At 39.6% G+C, this 20,171-nt stretch overlaps 1 protein-coding gene across 3 annotated transcripts in view; it reads left to right on the top strand.

Moving 5' to 3' along the window:
- The first annotated feature begins 504 nt into the window (after positions 1-504).
- Positions 505-20,171, top strand: part of immp2l (inner mitochondrial membrane peptidase subunit 2) — a 128,677-nt gene continuing 109,010 nt past the window's right edge. For 2 of the 3 annotated variants that reach the window (XM_083560908.1, XM_083560906.1), the window contains exons 1-3: positions 673-708; positions 13,863-14,000; positions 15,536-15,639. In XM_083560908.1, the coding sequence (XP_083417034.1) occupies positions 688-708; positions 13,863-14,000; positions 15,536-15,639 (263 nt within the window). In that variant the 5' untranslated portion in view covers positions 673-687. Of the gene's footprint in view, positions 634-672; positions 709-13,862; positions 14,001-15,535; positions 15,640-20,171 lie in introns of those variants that run through there. The other variant, XM_083560907.1, reaches the window with a different exon arrangement.

Here is a 20,171-nt window from a genome sequence, read left to right as displayed (position 1 = left end):
TGTGAACGAGTAGTCTTGAAAATCTTTGTAAGGTTATATACAGGAAACAGTATGGAGTAATTCATCTCATACGTCCTCTGGTCCAAGTCATTTGATCTTGGCATTAGACAGAAAACTAAATTGAGTAGTTTATCTCATGAGTTCTTTGGTCCGAGTCGTTCGTTCTTTTATCACGTGTCTCCTATAGACGCTACACGATGAAATAGATCAGGGGTTTTTTTGTTGTCAGAATTGTGACAATATTGTTACAAGACACTACACAATACAGCATATCATTTTTTTTGTCTGAATCTTGACATTATTGTTACAATAATCATAGGAGTTGAGTCACAAAAAGAACTAACAACATGGGCCAAAAGCAATGAGGTGAGATATTTATATTTACATAATTTATCCTTAGCTGCATATTTTCATTATTGGACCAATGCAAAATGTAGACGTATGTATGTAGACTTAACATTATGCCTTAAAAAAAAAGATCCGTTCATGCTAATGAAAAGATTCAAAGAACCAAATCACTAAAAAGATCCGATCTTCCAATCGTTGCCGGGTTAAACTTGGTGTGCTTTAGGACCGCGCGGACAAGCATATAGGAAAGCGGTGGCGTGGACCCGGATGCGGATCAGAGTGTAGGTGAGTGGGGGAAGAGTGGACCCGGAGAGAGACACTGCACACTTTGTTCACATTATGTCGTCCTTTTCTCCTGCTGTGAACAGTTTTAATAATAGCTATATGATCGCGGTGAACGAATGAGCCACAGTGGTTAAATATTATGACACTTAGCATAGTATTAGCAAAGGAACACCAGCATGGCTGGTTCCGACACGTGCCGCTAATGTGTGACACACTCGGGGGTCACCTCAAAAATGTTCCCGCATCATGTATACACAAGATTCACATGTTAGAGATCTGCAGTACAAGTGAAAAGTTTGCACAAAGCCTTTTCTTCAGTGGATCTTTATTATTTTTCAGCATTGTACATTACAATGTAAAACTTGTACATGTAAAACATCCATACTAGAAATAAACATGTATACAATTGTGGAGGAACCAAAAGAAAAGTGTTAAACAACCCATAACATGTTTCATATTTTCTGATTGTCCAAAGTATCTCCATTCAGCTTTAATAAACTTATGGCACTCTCTCGTCAATCATTTATTCCACTGAAACGTCACTACTTAGAAATTGGAATACATGTGGGTACAGTAGTTTTTGTTGTGACGGCACCAGGATCCAGTGTTATTTCCTATTTTGCATGTTGTCTATTTCCTCTTAGTTCTCCAGTTTTCCCACAACTCTCAAGAACATGCTGCTTGGTGGACCTGCTGGTCTAAATGACCTTTAGGTAGCTCTTGGTCTGGGACTGTCCTCAAGAGCCTGTTTCATCATAGCGTTTGATGGACTGCATTTGGGGAAAAGTTTTTAAGATTTTTTTGGATTGACTGACTTTCATTTCTTAAATTAATGATTGATGGCCTTTTGTATTGACTCAGTAGTTGCACTAATGGGACTATTGACTGTACTCACCCTTTCCTCTGCACAAAATTGATAATCTAAAGCACATGAAGAAGATTAGAAATGTGACCAGGAATATCTGTGAATTGAAAACCATTCCAGGTGACTACCTTGTGAATCTGAATCGAGAATAGCATGGGTGTGCCTCAGCTACTGTACAAATCCATTTTATGGCAAGAAACACTCTGTAAAAAGAAAAGTCTATTATTAATGAAGCTTAGTCAAAAGTGAAAAATATCACAAACTTGAAATTTATACCTAAGTTTAGTCTCCAAAACCATCATAACAACGCTATGATGAAAAAGGCTTTCATGAGGACCGTCCTAGGAAAAGAAGAGCGAGAGCTACCCCTGCTGCAGAGGATACGTTTATTAGAATTACCTGCCTCAGAACCTACTGATTTACATACATGCTTCTTGGATTTCAAGTGGTCTTTATATTTTAACAGAGGAGACTGAGTGAATCAGGCTTTCATGGTCAAATAGGTGGAAATGAAATCATTACTTTGAAAGAACAACAAGCAGAGACTTGCTTGGGAAATGAGGAATTGACATTAGATTAGTGGAAAACTGTCTTTTGGTCTGAGGTGAAAATTTGAGATTTTTGGTTGTCTTTTTTTAGACTTACAGAGGGTAAACCTATGGTTCCCGAACATGTGGTTCCCACAAGCATGGCTTTAACAGAATTGTGCAGTGACATGCCATCCCACCCAGCTTGCTTAGTGGAACCAACATTTGTTTTCCAACAGAACAATGACCCCAAACAAACCTCTAGGTTATGTAAGAGCTATTTGTCCAAGTAGGAGGATGATGTAGTGATGCATATTAGATGACCTGGCCTCTACAATCATCCATCTGAATCCAGGTAAAATGGTTTTGGATGAGTTGGACTGGGTTTGATGGTTTTGGATGAGTTGGACTGGGTTTGATGGTTTTGGATGAGTTGTACTGAGTTTGATGGTTTGGGATGAGTTGGACTGAGTTTGATGGTTTGGGACTGAGTTTGATGGTTTGGGATGAGTTGGACTGAGTTTGATGGTTTGGGATAAGTTGGACTGAGTTTGATGGTTTGGAATGAGTTGGACTGGGTTTGATGGTTTTGGATGAGTTGTACTGAGTTTGATGGTTTGGGATGAGTTGTACTGGGTTTGATGGTTTGGGATAAGTTGGATTGGGTATGATGGTTCGGGATGAGTTGGACTGGGTTTGATATTTTAGAATGAGTTGGACTGGGTTTGATATTTTAGAATGAGTTGGACTGGGTTTGATATTTTGGAATGAGTTGGACTGAGTTTGATGGTTTGGGATGAGTTGGACTGGGTTTGATATTTTTGAATGAGTTGGACTGGGTTTGATATTTTGAAATGAGTTGGACTGGGTTTGATATTTTGGAATGAGTTGGACTGAGTTTGATGGTTTGGGATGAGTTGGACTGGGTTTGATGGTTTGGGATGAGTTGGACTGAGTTTGATTGTTTGGGATGAGTTGGATTGGGTTTGATGGTTTGGGATGAGTTGGACTGGGTTTGATATTTTGGAATGAGTTGGACTGGGTTTGATGGTTTTGGATGAGTTGTACTGAGTTTGATGGTTTGGGATGAGTTGTACTGAGTTTGATGGTTTGGGATGAGTTGTACTGGGTTTAATGGTTTGGGATGAGTTGTACTGGGTTTGATGGTTTGGGATAAGTTGGACTGAGTTTGATGGTTTGGGATGAGTTGGACTGAGTTTGATGGTTTGGGATGAGTTGGAAAAGCAGCCAACAACTATTTAACAACTCTGTACCCTTATAAGTTGGTTGGAAAACCATTGTAGGTGTCAGAAGCTGTCATTTAAGCAAAAGGTGGCTACATCAAAGAAACATTCTGGGTTATTTTACGTTTTTGCTCACTACATAATTCCATATTTATTCTTTCATAATTTCAATGTCCTGAGTATATATAAACAATGTTGAAAAACATAAAGAATGAATGAATAAGACATTGAAGAAGAAGGTACAGTACATCTAGACTTTTGACTGGTATTGTATACATGCATGCAGGAGTGAATTAAGAGTTTGAATTCTCACACAGTGGCTGTGTGCAACAAAATAGTGTTTTACATAAATAATAATAATAATTCTCTTATCACCTTGTAGACACAATGCCATCCTCCTACAGCAATGAAATAAAAGTAATTACACCACAGTGATTATTCCAACCCCTGATCTATTGGGTACCATCCTGCCCTGTACATTGTACACGTTCCCTATTCATTAGCTTTATAAACTTAAAACAAATAATTTGCTTCAGAGCAGGAAACAATATGCATGACCGGGTGTTTCATGACCAGAGTTCAAAACCTGTCTACAAAACAATCGCAGTATATTTTAAGAGCGGCATATAAAGATGAATGAAGGAGTTTTGGGATTCTGAACCTGGAAATCTGGTTGATTTTATTTCTAGTAGTAAGAGTGCATTCTGTAAGTGTGTTTAAAGGGAAGCTGTAGCTGGTGCAATTGTAGCATTTAAATGACATCATATATGCGCAAGTGGAAAGTGTATGAAGTGCAAGTGTTGTTTTTTTTCATGTTGTCTGCCAGCGCTGTAGATTTTTACCGCATCGTCGTAGTTACAACATAGTAATATTGTGTCCGGGTCAGCATACAAATCATCTTTCATTGGCTTAAAAAATATTATGTAATTCCAATCGATTATTGTGTTTATTTATTTATGTTATTACCTAGTAACCGTTAAATTAGAAAAAAAACATGACATAACATCCGTATTAGAATTGCATCAACTGTGTTTTGTTTTTACAATCATGAAAATGAGTACATGCTCCTTTTCTGTGTCTTTCTGTGTCTCATGTGCTGGTATGTTTTTGTTGCTTTCACCAGCCTGAAACAAGAATCTGGAATATTACAGATTCTTCAGTTATATCGTAAGGTTCACTTATGCAGTCTTCCTAACAGAATTAGCAAGAACAACTCCAAAGGAGGAGAAGGAGAGAAGGGAGACGTCTACAAAGACGGCAGGGAAAGGAGAAGTGGAGGAGAGTGGAGGTTTGGGTTGGTACTTTAAATGTGGGTACTATGACTTGTAAAGGGTGAGAGGTAGCTGATATGAGAGGAGAAAGGTAGATGTGTTGTGTGTTCAGGAGACCATGTTCTATAAGAGAAATGGTGTAGGGGTGATCCTAAAGGAAGAGTACAGTAAGAGTGTATTGGAGGTGAAGTTTCTGATAGGGTGATGAACGTGAAGCTGGAAGTTGAAGGGTTGATGAAAATTCTGGAGTGAGTTAGATGAAGTGGTAGAAGGTGTACCTAGGAATGAACGATTGGTGATTGGGGCAGACTTTAATGGGCATGTAGGTGAAGGGAACAGAGGTGATGAGGAGGTGGTGGGTAGGTATGGCTTTAAGGAGAGAAATGTGGAAGGGCAGATGGTGGTAGATTTTACTAAAAGGACGGAAATGGCAGTGCTGAACACTTATTTTAAGAAGACGATAGGGTGATGTATAAGAGTGGAGGAAGGTGCACACAGGTGGACATTATTCTATGCAGGAGATGCAACTTGAAGGAGATTGGAGACTGTAAAGCTGTTAGCGGTGGTTAGGGTAAGGGTTAGATGGAGGAAGTATTTTGAGCAGCTGATGAACGAGGAAAATGAGAGAGAGAGAAGGTTGGATGGTGTGGAGATGGTGAAGCAGGAAGTCGATAGGATTAGTAAGGAGGAAGCAAGAGCAGTGTGAAGAGTGGAAAGTTAGTTGGACCAGATGACATACAGGTAGAAGCGTGGAGATGTTTAGGAGAGATGGGAGTGGAGTTTTTAACAGGATTTGGAAAAGGAGTGTGCTGGTACTGATCTTTAAGAATAAGGGAGATGTGCAGACCTGCAGTAACTTCAGGGAAATAAAGTTGGTCAGTCACACTGGGAAGTTATGGAATAGAGTAGTGGAAGCCAGGCTGAGAGAAGAGGTGACCATCTGTGAGCAACAGTATGGTTTTATGCCGAGGAAGAACACCACAGACGCATTATTTGCTTTGAGAATGTTGATGGAGAAGTATAGAGTAGGTCAGAAGGAGTTGCATTGTGTGTTTGTGGATTTAGAGAAAGCGTACGACAGGGTGCCAAGAGAGGAATTGTGGTATTGTATGAGGAACTCAGGTGTGTCAGAGAAGTATGTGAGGGTGGCACAAGACATGTATGAGGACAGTGTGACAGCAGGGAAGTGTGCAGTAGGAACGCCAGACTGGTTTATGGTGGGGGTTGGACTGCATCAAGGATCGGCTCTAAAACCCTTTCCTGTTTGCAGTGGCGATGTACAGATTGACGGACCAGGTCAGACAGGAGTCTCAATGGACTATGATGTTTGCGGATGATATTGTGATTTGTGGTGAGTGTAGGGGGCAGGTTGAGAAGAGCCTGGAGAGGTGAAGGTATGTGCTGGAGAGAAGGGGAATGAAAGTCAGTAGTAGTAAGACAGAGTACATGTGTGTGACATGTGTGAGGGAGGGCACTGGAGTGGTGCGGTTGCAGGGAGAAGAGGTGAAGAAGGTGGAGGAGTTCAGGTACCTGGGGTCAACAGTGCAAAGTAATGGAGAGTGTTAGAGAAGTGAAGAAAAGAGTGCAGGCAGGGTGGAGTGGGTGGAGAAGAGTGATAGCAGGAGTGATTTGTGATAGAAGAGTATCTGCAAGAATGAAAGGGAAAGTTTATAGGACTGTGGTAAGACCTGTGATGTTGTATGGATTAGAGACAGTGGCATTGAGTAAAAGACAGGAGGTGGAGCTGGAGGTAGCAGAGCTGAAGATGCTGAGGTTTTTGTTGGGATTGACAACGATGTACAGGCTTAGAAACAGGTTTATTAGAGGGACAGCGCATGTAGGACGTTTTGGAGACAAAGTGAGAGAGGCGGACATGGGGTATCGGTAGAAGAAGGCTGAGGAAGAACTTCAAAACAGTCCTAGCAGTACGTGTGGAGGTAACTGTACACAATTGCAGTTTTCAGTTGTAAAGAAATAATAGCAAAATGTTTTTAAACACTCTGATTAAAACCTGAGCGGTTTAAAATCTGCTACAATGCTAATCTTCACTATATGGACAAAACTTTTTAGACATTTAACCATAAGTTGTGTAATGCAGTTTTTGAACACCCCATTCCACATTTAGTTTTCATTTACAGGTAGGTTATAGGTAATAATTACCTCCAAGACCCTACACTTGGTCTGATGAGAAACAATAGTATATACACTGTATGGATACAAATTTGCTGTTATAATAAACTCCATTCTCTCTGGAAGATGTTCCTCTAGATTTTGGAGAGAGTGTGTAAGGAGATTTGTGCTCATTCAGCCAGTTGTAGTGTAAGTAAAGTCAGTTACAGATGTAGGTGAGGTGAGGAGGCCTGTGGTGCAGTCAGCGTTCACATTCATCCCAAAGGTGTTCAATAATGTTGAGGTCAGAGGTCTATAGCAGATCACTCAATATCTTCCTCTCCATCTCATGTAATCCATATCTTTCTAGATTGCACAGGGGTATTGTCATGCTGGAACAGGTTTGGGTCTCCTAGTTCAAGTGAAGGGAAACGTTAATGCAAAGACATCTTACGCAATCGTGTGCCCCCAATTTGTTGGTAACATTTTGGGGAAGAAGCACATACAGTATTGGTGAAAAAGCCAGGTTTCCGAATACTTTTGATCATCTAGTGCAGCTTTCAACAGAAGGATAGTACAGGATATTATCAAGCAGTTAGAAGTACAGTAGTGCTGCTGTTGAAATAGTTAAAAGGTAACAAGAAAAATGGGAAAAAAGGATTAAAAAAAAGTGATTTTCTTCACTCGTAGGTCCGCCATCGTATAATCCTATTACACATCCACTATTTGAGGCCGACTTAGTTATGTATCCAGCATTATATTTGCAAATGAAGCCACGGGGTTGGGGGGTGCAGGGGGTGGGAGGTTAATTGCATAGTTGATTTCAGCATTTAAACAGAGCAGACCCTCTGCTGCAATGTCTCCAAGGTGATAAGGGTAATTTCAAAAGGAATTCATGCCAAATGAGCTGAACACATTACAGATCAAATGATGTCACAGTGATGCCTCGGTCCCGACCTGGAATTCATGAAATCGCTTTTAATCACTAGTCGAGGAGCAGAAAATTGGAAGTAGAACGATAGACACACGTTTCACTTAACGTGCTGTAATTGCAGATGTGTGCAGTGGCGTGTTAGGGTTCAACCTGTCAGCCTCTTGCTGGTGTGTGCTCCATGTGGCTGTAAGAAATTCGGATTCTGTCGCAAATATTATTACAGTTTTTCTCAGTTGCTTTGGAGCTTTTCTCAGATCACAGATCTCAGATTCTTCACCTCCACCTGTGCACATCATAAAAGCAATTCTTGTTGATCAAGTTTGCGAATGCTTTGGTACATTCTTTTCATTGTTTTTTTTTTTTTATGAGTATTTTTTTTTTATGTTGATCAAAAAATATAATACTGGTTTCATCTCAATAGTCCTTTCATTCATTCATTCATTTTCTCCCGCTTATCCGTAATTCGGGTCGCGGGGGCAGCAGTCTAAGCAGGCCCCCGCCTTCGACTGCTGCCCAATCCTCACAGCACCGTCCCTTACGGTCCCTCCTGCAGGTGGTGAGCCCACGGGAAGCATCTCAATAGTCTTTACTCTCAAAACATCTCAGCATCAGTTCATTGCATAAGCCATTGAATGATGCAAAATGGTTGAAGCAGTTGTTATCATCTGTCATCAAAAATTTCATCAATTTTTTGCTGAATGTAAAGTGATGAATTGTGCAGATGAATCAACAATTCTGATGATCGAAGAACTGTAAGTCGAAGCATCGTAGCGCGGAGACTACCTGTGCTCTCAAATATGCGACTATGAAATCCGACACTAATTAGATTTAGTACTAAGTTAATATTTTATAAACCAGTTCGGTCCACATCTTAGCGGGTGGGCTCGCTAAGGTGGGTTGTATGAATACAAAGAGACTATTTTCAGTAATATCCTGGGAGCTAAAAAAAAAAAGTTCTTGTCATGTGTTTGCTGTGAGGAAAGCAGGAATATTTCTCACCAGGCTCTGGAAAGCACTTACTGTTCGAGCGGCTTGACAGATGGTGCTTGGTAGGGTTCTCCATATATCAGCGCAGATAATTTAGCACTGCTTATTGCGAGCTCTTTCCCCTATTCGCTTTCTTGCGAGATGAGAAAAACTTCACGTAGCGAGTTGTTTAATGAAGAGAAACACAATGTCAGTCTTTACCATAGACCTGCGTGAAGGAGGAAAAAAGGAAATGTTGAATCTGGTTGGTGCCAACGTTCACCAGAGCCAAAGCACAGCCATGGTGGCAGCCCTTCTGTTGAGCTCCTTGCTTCAGCTTTTTCGCAGCAGGATGCTCTCAGATTTCAGAGATCTCCATCCTGGCAGTTTGTTATTATCCTCTCAGCTCCAGCAGCCCTTCGGAAGCCGGTATCCTCGAGCGCATCAGGAGGCTTAACACGAGCCTGCATGGGGGCTTTACGAGAAAAAAAAGATTATTACCTCTGTATAGTATTTGTCTCAAAACAACTTTGAGTAACGGATTTCACTGGAAAGTGGGTTTCAAATGTTCGCATGCCCCTGATGTGATGGAATCTAGTGTTTTAGGGTTTTGAGTGTGCCAGATCTCCATCACCATCACGGCCAGGTTCAGTAAAATTTTCTGGTTTCTGGTTTATATCAAGATAATACAATACCATGATTTTGCGGTACTTTTTAAAATATTGTCAGCATTTTTTTAAACTGTACAATGGTAGATTAATTTTTTTTAACAAAACTTATTTCTCTTAGTAGGCAATAAAGAAAAGTATTGTCGATTTACAAACGATTTGCAGATCAAATTTTCTACAGTGATAAGCATCATGTGTGTTGATTCATCGTAGTGCTATGGCATGATACCCAGCCCTACTTGTAATACACTGTTTCTATAGTTTCTGTGGCTGCTCACTTCCTGTCAAGTATAGCGATACAGATTATTTTGCGTTTTAGGTACAGCTTCAAGAGTTTCTCTTAAGCTGAAATATGTAGAGCAGTAAAGTAGAACATACAGTGAGGAAAATAAGTATTTGAACACCCTGCTATTTTGCAAGTTCTCCCACTTAGAAATCATGGAGGGGTCTGTAATTGTCATCGTAGGTGCATGTCCACTGTGAGAGACATAATCTAAAAATAAAAATCCAGAAATCACAATGTATGATTTATTAACTATTTATTTGTATGATACAACTGCAAATAAGTATTTGAACACCTGTTTATCAGCTAGAATTCTTACCCTCAAAGACCTGTTAGTCTGCCTTTAAAATGTCCACCTCCACTACATTTATTATCCAAAATTAGATGCACCTGTTTGAGGTCGTTCGCTGCATAAAGACACCTGTCCACCCCATACAATCAGTAAGAATCCAACTACTAACATGGCCAAGACCAAAGAGCTGTCCAAAAACACTAGAGACAAAATTGTACACTTCCACAAGGCTGGAAAGGGCTACGGGGAAATTGCCAAGCAGCTTGGTGAAAAAAGGTCCACTGTTGGAGCAATCATGGAAAATGGAAGAAGCTAAACATGACTGTCAATCTCTCTCGGACTGGGGCTCCATGCAAGATCTCACCTCGTGGGGTCTCAATGATCCTAAGGAAGGTGAGAAATCAGCCCAGAACTACACGGGAGGAGCTGGTCAATGACCTGAAAAGAGCTGGGACCACCGTTTCCAAGGTTACTGTTGGTAATACACTAAGACGTCATGGTTTGAAATCATGCATGGCACGGAAGGTTCCCCTGCTTAAACCAGCACATGTCCAGGCACATCTTAAGTTTGCCAATGACCATTTGGATGATCCAGAGAAGTCATGGGAGAAAGTCATGTGGTCAGATGAGACCAAAATAGAACTTTTGGGTCATAATTCCACTAAACGTGTTTGGAGGAAGAAGAATGATGAGTACCATCCCAAGAACACCATCCCTACTGTGAAGCATGGGGGTGGTAGCATCATGCTTTGGGGGTGTTTTTCTGCACATGGGACAGGGCGACTGCACTGTATTAAGGAGAGGATGACCGGGGCCATGTATTGCGAGATTTTGGGGAACAACCTCCTTCCCTTAGTTAGAGCATTGAAGATGGGTTGAGGCTGTGTCTTCCAACATGACAATGACCCGAAGCACACAGCCAGGATAACCAAGGAGTGGCTCTGTAAGAAGCATATCAAGGTTCTGGCATGGCCTAGCCAGTCTCCAGACCTAAACCCAATAGAGAATCTTTGGAGGGAGCTCAAACTCCGTGTTCCTTAGCGACAGGTCAGAAACCTGACTGATCTAGAGAAGATCTGTGTGGAGGAGTGGGCCAAAATCCCTCCTGCAGTGTGTGCAAACCTGCTGAAAAACTACAGGAAACGTTTGACCTCTGTAATTGCAAACAAAGGCTACTGTACCAAATATTAACATTGACTTTCTCAGGTGTTCAAATACTTTTTTTGCAGCTGTATCATACAAATAAATAGCTAAAAAATCATACATTGTGATTTCTGGATTTTTTTTTTTAGATTATGTCTCTCACAGTGGACATGCACCTACGATGACAATTTCAGACCCCTCCATGATTTCTAAGTGGGAGAACTTGCAAAATAGCAGGGTGTTCAAATACTTATTTTCCTCACTGTAGCTTTAGAAAATTTAATAAAATGTAAAACACACACATTTACTGTATATACATGTGTGTTACTTAAATGGGGTCTAAACTGTTTAAATTAATTTGTCCATTTATTGAATTTTATTTAAACAATTAAATTTGTGCCATTTGAATAAATATAATAAATTAGAGTATTGCATTAATTTGATTTATTCAATTTTGTATTTGTATCTTTTTAAATCAGGCATATTATTTAAAATTTATTTAAAAAATGTAAACTGTTGATGTTCACAAATGTTAATAATAATAATAATAAACTGCGTTAATTAAAAAAACAAGCAATTTTATGTTTTGCGTTTCTTCCCCCCAGCTATAACAAAATTGAACGGAACCTTGACTTTAAAACCGAGGTACGTACCGAACCGTGAATTCTGTGTACCGTTAAACCCCAAATATATAGAACAATCTGTAAATATGTAAAAGTTGAGGCTTCATTCAATTCAGATGCTTTAAATTATTCGGTGGTGAGCCACAATAATTTTGACACTTATTGACCCTTAAAAAAAAGCTTCTGCTCTACCAGTAGTGTCATTAAAATGAAGTAAACAGACATTTGTCGTCCCTCACTTAGCATTTAATTGGTTTATTTGAGCTGGCAGAACAGAGGCCAGCTGTAATTCTCAAGTCTCTTCTACAGCACAGTAAATTACACAGCAATCACTCTGTCCAGCTTGCAAAATCTTTATATTTTTAATGAATGTTAAAAGTCTGTTTGGGGATTTCATAAAGACCATGTCCTCTTTTTGAATACCTAATTAGGCGAAAGCAGTGCGCTGAGAGACTACATGAAAGGCTGCAGTTCAGTTCTCTTTCAGAAATCATTAGTACTGTAAATGAGGATTCAAACAACGGCGCCATTCGGAGTACGAAGTACCTCCTCGGAATTTATCTCGCTTTATGTCATGTTTATATCACAGTAATTGTAAAAGAGTTTGTGCACATTATGTACATATGTGTAAAGATGAGCAAAATGTACTCCTCAGAATAGATCGTAATATTTTGTAATGATTACATAAAATGCGTAAGTCAAAGTAGTAGCGTATATATGTACCGTATATATGTTTTTTATTTATTTATTTTTTTTACTTCGGCGTAATGGTCGTATAACATCGAAACGAGCAGTGATTTGTGTCCCACTGATAAAAAGATTTTCACCCAGCAGTCCCTTGGTTACATATTGTTTATACAGTAGGAAAGACCTCATTATTGCAGGAATAGACATACAGAGCCAACAGATGGACAGTACAGCTACCATTATTCTGGTTTTTTTTTACATGTATTTATATGTATGTATTTTATTATATGTATATATATATATATATATATATATATATATATATATATATATATATATATATATATATATATATATATATATATATATATATAGAAACATGTATATATAATATATATATGATCACTGTACAAAAGTAAATGTAATTGAATGGGTACAGTGTAGAAAGAAAGGTGCTTTCTTCCATCTGTACATTCCATCTTCCCTGAAGCTGTATCATGAGGGCCTTGGTGTATCATGAGGGCCCCAAAAGTCTAAAGCCTTAACCACTGAGCTACCACTCAGATGCGGTTAATATCACAGAATCTACAAAACTTAAGATACACAGGCAGAATAAAAATAATACAATTCACATATATGATTTGGACACAAATATTTATTAATTGTACTGAAAAATGTCATAATGAACAGTATCACATGACTCATGTTATATATTAAGTATTATATGTACGAGGTGGTATAAAGAATTTTGCAGACTCGCTCTGTTTTCAAGAAAGTACTTAATTTATCTACGTTTACACACAACCACCTTTAAAATAGTCCCTTTCGCAGCAATGCAGCGCTCCCAGTGTTCCTGCCACTTCTGAAAAGTGTCCTGGAAGTCTGTCAAGCATCTTCTGCTATTTAAACTGGATCTCAGCAATCGTGCCAAAATGGCAACCTTTGAGCTGAATCTTCATCTTCGGGAAAAGGGCAGAGTCCGCACCAGCCAAATCTGGCGAGTAGGGTGGGTTCGGAAGGATTGTTCTCCATCAATCGTCATGCACAAGTTGCTGAATGGTTTAGACTTTTTTGGGGGGTTGAGCTCGTTGGAGGTCTTCCTGATCTCTCGTCGTCACTCTGAAGCACACATGCCACTCAAAACACCTCGAACGACTCGTTGCAGCATCGCCGTATGTCCAACGGATGCCATGTCAAACGTTTCTGAGGCAGATTCAGTTTCATGCAGAATTTTACGTTTGCTCTTTGTCCTAACTTGCTGTCCATGATGAAATCGTAGACGTGGTCAGTATAGCACCGGTTATCACCACTAGTCTTGAAACTTTTTGATACCACCTGCTACCAGTGTAAAAATTCCTCAAGCTGCCACTCTTGGGCCCTTGAACAAGGCCCTTATGTCTCAGTGCTCCCGGGGTACTGTATCATGGCTGCCCGTGCACTTTGACCCCAACTTCCTGCTTTTTCAGCTTCCAAACATTGCTGGGATATGCAAAGAAAAATGTTTTACTGTGCTATGACGTCCATGTGAAGCAAAAATGACCATTACCTTTAGAGTTGTGCAGATGCTTTTACAGAGTTATGGACGTTATCAGTGAGCGTGTCTCTGTCTATTTGCAGGACATGGCTCAGACAGCTGGACTCGGACGGAAATATTTAAAAGCCTTCGTGAGTGGGTTCTTCGTAGCCGTCCCTGTCACAGTGACCGTGTTAGACCGACTCGCTTACGTGGCACGGGTGGAAGGAGCCTCCATGCAGGTGAGTTTAAATCTTTTTTTTGCAAAGGAGATTTTATAACTGGCGTATTTTCTGCTTCAGTAATCAGTATGTATATTTGAAAGCAAATAATTGCTCAGTAAGTTGAATTCAATTTGGTTGTTGGCAAACAGATGAGCAGTAATGCAGATGTTTTTGCCCTTTCACGTTTCATTCTTCTTTGCTTTTCAATTCATTTTTTTTATCTTTTTTTTTCATGAATGGTTCTTCCCTTCCTGTTCAGCCAATAAGTCGTTAAAAAAAGGAAATAAAAACGAAACGTGAGCTCCTTGGACGTTGCTGAAAGCTGACACCGGGTCAGAATAAGAGAGGATGTCTGAATAAAAGTGATAGAGCATCCATCTGTGACAGAGATAAATTCCCCAGCCTCGAGCTCTCGTCAGGTTATTTATTTTGGGGAAAAAAAAGCGGATAAGAGATATTTCTGTCAATTACCCCGGCAAGCGTGAAATGACTCTCGGAGATCTGGCTTAATGATGCGCCGGATGCCTGTGTGTCATATCAGCGCGCTCTCATGCTCGAGAGTCTGTCGTCACACCCAAGTTGTTCCATAAACTGTCACAAAGAGGAAAGCAAACTATTCTTCTTTCAGCGATTCGTTAGTATGCGCCATGTGGGTGGTTTGGACTCAGGTAAAACATCGTGGTTTTAACTCCATGGGAAGTTTCAGTTTTCAGAAGACACTTTTAAGCCTCATTCTCTCAGATCTGCCTCGTCTCGCCTTCTTTCTGTTCCTTCTGCTCGTCTCGTCACCATGGGGCATATGGCTTTTTTTGCTGCTCCGACCACCTCGGCTCTGAAACTCATTACCTCCAGACATTAGAAACACTGACTCTCTGTATGTTTTTAAATCTAGACTCAAGTGTCACCTGTTTGAGATTGCATACTCTTCCTTCCTCTACGCTTTCTAAATCTTATTGGCCAGTTACACAGTCACACTCTTATGAAGTCTTTTATAACTGCTTTGTATACGTCGTAAGCTATATGCGTTGATTCTAGATGCCGTTAATCGCGCTTTGCCTTGTAACTTATTGTGCGGTGTCATTGAGTGTTGAAAATTTGCCTATCAATAAAATGTATTATTATTATTCTTATTATACTCTTGCGTTAAAGCAGCAGTTAGTCGTTTTAAAAGTGGCCTCTGTTGATAGAATGTGAACGATAGACAGTATGTTCGAAAAACAGTGATTCATAATGTCACCATGCAGTGGACTTGCCTAGTTTTTTATTTGATTTAATTTTGTCACTGTGTGGAGTATAATGAAATGCAGTAAGGTTACTTAAAAAAAAGTAAAAAAAAGGTTTCTGGCACAGAAATTAGCTCCACCCCATTTTGGATTCGAGCTGCTCATTTCTGCCACTGATATATTAAATATCTTTTTTGAAAATACTTCAAAATTTGTGTGTGTGTGTGTGTGTGTGTGTGTGTGTGTGTGTGTGCTCGGTCCTGTTCATGGCACCGCTGAAACAAATTGGCGAGAGTGTGCTAAAAGCCTTGTTTTTAATCTTCCCATCAGCCCTCGCTGAACCCTGAGGGAACCTTGTCGTCAGACGTCGTACTTCTGAACCGCTGGAGTGTGAGGAACTATGAGGTGCAGCGGGGGGACATCGTATCAGTCGTGTGAGTAACTGATTAAACTCGCTCTGAGAAAGCGCGCGACGCAACAGTGCTACATCACAGGCATTTATACTGAGACACATTTCACCAAGTTACATTTTTCAAAACAATCAATCATTCCAGTGTACACTATATGGACAAAAGTATTGGGACACCTGACTAAATATATGTGGTCTGTCCCCAGACTTTTTCTGTAAAGGTGGAGGCACAGATTTGTATAGGAAATTTTCCCCTTACTTGAACTAGGAGACCCAAATATGTTCCTGAATGACAATGCTCCTGTTCACAAAGCCAGCTCCATTTAGATCTGCTTTTATGGGTTGGAGTGAAAGATCTCCTGCTATAGAGCCCTCAACTCAAACCTATTGAACACCATTGGGATAAATTGGAAAACTGACTGTGCCCCAGTCCTCCTCACCTCACCTTTGACTGATGACCACAAATGTCCACAAGCACACTCCAAAATCTAGTGGAACATCTTCCCGGAAGAGTGCAATGCTCAGAAAGCACATACCATACTTGTGACCAGGTGTCTGCAAACTTTTGGCAATATAGTGTACATCATTGGCTTTTTCTGCTTTAATTATTTTGGTCCACATTTAGAGTTTTGTTGATGGAATACATTAAATGATTCGTAATTTATCGGAAATCATTCAAAATGTACTTGGAATCTCGGCCTGAGACGTCTTGAGACGTTTGTTAGAGACCCATGCTTTTTTATTAGCTGAATTAAGAGAGAAATGTGAAATGTACAGTGGTGTGAAAAAGTGTTGTTTTCCCTCAATAATAAAAACCTTCATTTAAAAACTGCATGTTGTGTTTACTTGTGTTACTAATATTTATATTAGTTTGATGATGATGCCAGACAAAGGAACAGTTTCTTGTATTTCTGCACAGCTGAATGTATAGTTTTATTCATATCTGTACTTTAAGAGTCACTAACAGCTGGAACCAAATTCCTCGTGTGTGTCAACACACTTGGCCAATATACCGGATTCAGATTCGGATTCTGATGCTCTAAAACATTAAAGTGTGACAAACATGCAAAAAAATAAGAAATCAACACTTTTTCTCACCACTGTAGTTGGTAAAATTCAACCTATTGGATTCCAGAGTGATGATCAGATTGAACATCAGATGATACATGAAAGCAAATGCATTTATCAAACAGTTATGATATGAGCTGAGTCAGCCATTTTGTTTGTGTGTGTGTGAGAGAGAGAGGGAGAGAGAGAGAATAAGACACAGGGAATGAAATGGTCTTACTCAGAGTCTCATTCCCTTCCCAATTTCCTGCTTTGTGCCCTGATTGTAATTTGAGAAAAGAATCCCTCAGGGACACTTTCACACCGAGTGGTCACCTCCATGTGCAGGCCACACACACAGCTCTCAGAACCAGGAGACAAGCACATCTGCGCTCTCATTCATTTAGCAGTTCACATCCAACAGCCTGGCGGCATTTCTGTGCTGTGAGTCAGGCACTGCAGGCAATTAACTCCACTCCAATTAGCCGAGTACGCTCTCGTCTGGACCACTGAGGGAGGCCACAAGTATTAGCTTTCAAATTTCTCATTGATCAAGTACAGGGCCGACTGTGCTCTCTGTTGTTGTCTGGCGTTTTTTTTCCCCCTCTCGTTTGTAAATGCTTAAAAGCACCTTCCGATGATCTTGTCTGCTGTGGGGGCAAACTGTGCCCAAGTATGTGTGTATTAGCTGCATTTGTCCGCATCGTATATTTTGAAACGTGTAGGTTGTTGCTTAGATGAGAATGCAGTCGAATCTTATACTATATTCTACACATTATATTATAGTGTTTAAGGTCTAAGTTGCATAGGAAGTATTAAATGCGAAATAAAACGCCGTGGATGTGAAACCCTGTTGAGACGACAGCTGTGTAGCAAAGCCGTGTAAACTGCTGTAACAGACCCTCTGAGTCATTTTCTGAAAAAGTTTATATAATTAAAATATTCGATAGTTTTTCACTTTTTGTTAATAATTCTATAGTCTCTTTATCTTCTCAGGTTGAGTCTAGGTGGCGTCCTTGATAATACTTTGCAAGCAATATTACTCGGTCTGCGTACTTCCATCCGTTCCTCACATCCAATTCCACAGTTATTCGATTGATTATATTGATTATTTTAACTCACAAACTCCTTCATAATCTTCAGTTGCTCCAGAACTCAGCTCCTTGTATAATCACTAGAACCTTCTCCATTGAGCATATCTCCCCTGTTCTCTATCTTCTACACCGGCTTAAATATCGAGTTGAGTATAAGATTCTGCTTCTCACTGCTCTTCATAATCTTACACCTTGACATCTCTGGGTTAGCAGAAAGCATACTCTTAGATCTTCTTCCTCTGTTTTTCTTGTTGTATCTTCTGTTTATGTAGTCACTATAGGGTATAGGGCATTTAGCTGGGCTGCTCCTCATTATGGAATTCTCTTAACACAGTCTATGTCTTAAAACTCATTTGTTTAGATGAGCTTTTTCTGATCAGTTTTAACCGCTAAACAGCTGTTATTTGTTTTATCGGTGTCTTGGTTTTTATGACTATCACTCAATTGTACAGTGTCCTTGAGTGGTTTGAGAGAAAAATGTATTTCATTGTCATTATTAATTAATTTAAAAAAGTGATTTATTGTTGAATTGCAGTTGTAAATCACGTCTGGGTTACAGAAGAATAATCCACTTCAAAATTGTTACTGTAACTTGTATTTATGCCATTTTGCAGACCCTTATTTAGAGCCCCGTGGAAAAAAAGAAAAGGGGAAAGGTGGGTTATACTTGCACTACTCGTACTCGTCATGTACTTTACAGCACAGTGAACAGCACAGAGAAATTCGTTCTTAGCCTATGTAAGGAAGGCTGGGGTCAGAGCGCTAGGTCAGCCATGATACAGCACTCTGGAGCACAGAAAGTTAAGAGCCTTGCTCAAGGGCCCCAACTTTCCAATCAGTAACCCAGAGCCTTAACTAATGTGCTACCACTGAATAATAATAATAATTAATATTATTATAATGCAAATATCCAAAAGAAATATAAAAGATATCAATTCTAATGTAAATATAAAGGCTAAAATGTACACAATTAAACTACATAACGCATTTCAGTAATGCTCGTGTTGTGATTTCAGCCGTATACACAGTACACAGTGAAATGAAACAAGGACCAAGTTGCTGCATGAAACAACAGAAATGAACAAAATATAACACAAAACACTAAAACTAACAAAAACAACCGATATTTAGTGCAAACTACACACCACAATGAGACAATAGACACAGTGACACTGCAGCACTAACCAGAAGATGTGTGTGTGTGTGTGTGTGTGTGTGTGTGTGTGTGTGTGTGTGTGTGTGTGTGTGTGTGTGTGTTGAGGAGTTGAATGGCTCTTGCAACGAAACTGTTACAACAGTCAGCACATGCTTCGAATGCTTCGTTACCTTTTGCCAGGCAGCAGGAGGGTTGAAGAATGTGTGTGAGGAGTGTGTGTGATCAGCTACAATGCTGGTGGCTTTGCGGATGCAGCGTGTGGTGTAAATATCTGTGATAGAGGGATGAGAGATTCATATGGGATAAACTGGAAACTGACAGTTCATGGATGGATGAAGTTGGATCATTTAGAACATTTGTTTTTCACATTGTGTGCTGAGCTGTTGTGAGTCACAATCCTGCAACAGTAACTCACAGCCTTCATAAAAAAAAAAAATAAAAACAAAGCAGATTGAAATTTCAGCTGGAAGACAGTTCAGGGACCCCAAGGATCAGTACACAGATCAATAGGGGGATGGAATTTAAAAATCAGCTCAGGACATAGCTGAGCAGGTGTGACGTTTTTTTGTAATATTGTTGTTAAACAGCATCACTATTGTTAATTCAATTATTTTTTACTTGTGTAACCTTTTAAACAATAGACTTGGTGACAGTGCAGCTTTACAGAAATAGATAGATGCAGAAGCTCCTCCCCTTATGAACGAGTTACGTTCTGAACAACCGTTTTTTACGCATTTTTTTCTAAGTCGTTACTGTGTTCGTTACTGTCTACGCATATTTCCTAATGATGTAAGAGCTATAAATACTATCAAATAAACAATAAAATATACTAAAACAAATCAAAATAATCACAATACTGTATACAATATTTTGTATTGAGTAATAAAAAAATAATACATTTATTTTTTTTTAAATCACTTGAAAAATTTGAGTCCAGTGCGCGTCATGTAGACCCGTTACAGTCGACGACTAACTCGCAGCGGCTCTCCTCCGTTTTGAATTTTTCCCGACTCCGAACTAATTTCAGTTTGAGGACAGGTTTGTTCGTATCCGCGAAAGTTAGTACAGTGAATTTTCTTAAAGTCTGGAGCGTCTGTATACATTTTAAATGAAACACATTCACATTTCAGTTTTCCAAAAACTTTCCAAAAAGCATTACATTTTGGCTGAAAAAATAATTACTACTCCAAGAACGTGCATTTTCATTTTAATGACGATAAACAAGAAGTAATTATATACTCGTTTCTTTTCTTGCACCAA

Source organism: Silurus aristotelis (genome assembly GCF_946808225.1).
Source record: "Silurus aristotelis genome assembly, chromosome: 14".
In the NCBI taxonomy this organism is placed as follows: domain Eukaryota; kingdom Metazoa; phylum Chordata; class Actinopteri; order Siluriformes; family Siluridae; genus Silurus; species Silurus aristotelis.
The sequence above is the reverse complement of the archived record's forward strand: the minus strand, read 5'-3'. Positions and strand labels throughout refer to the sequence as shown.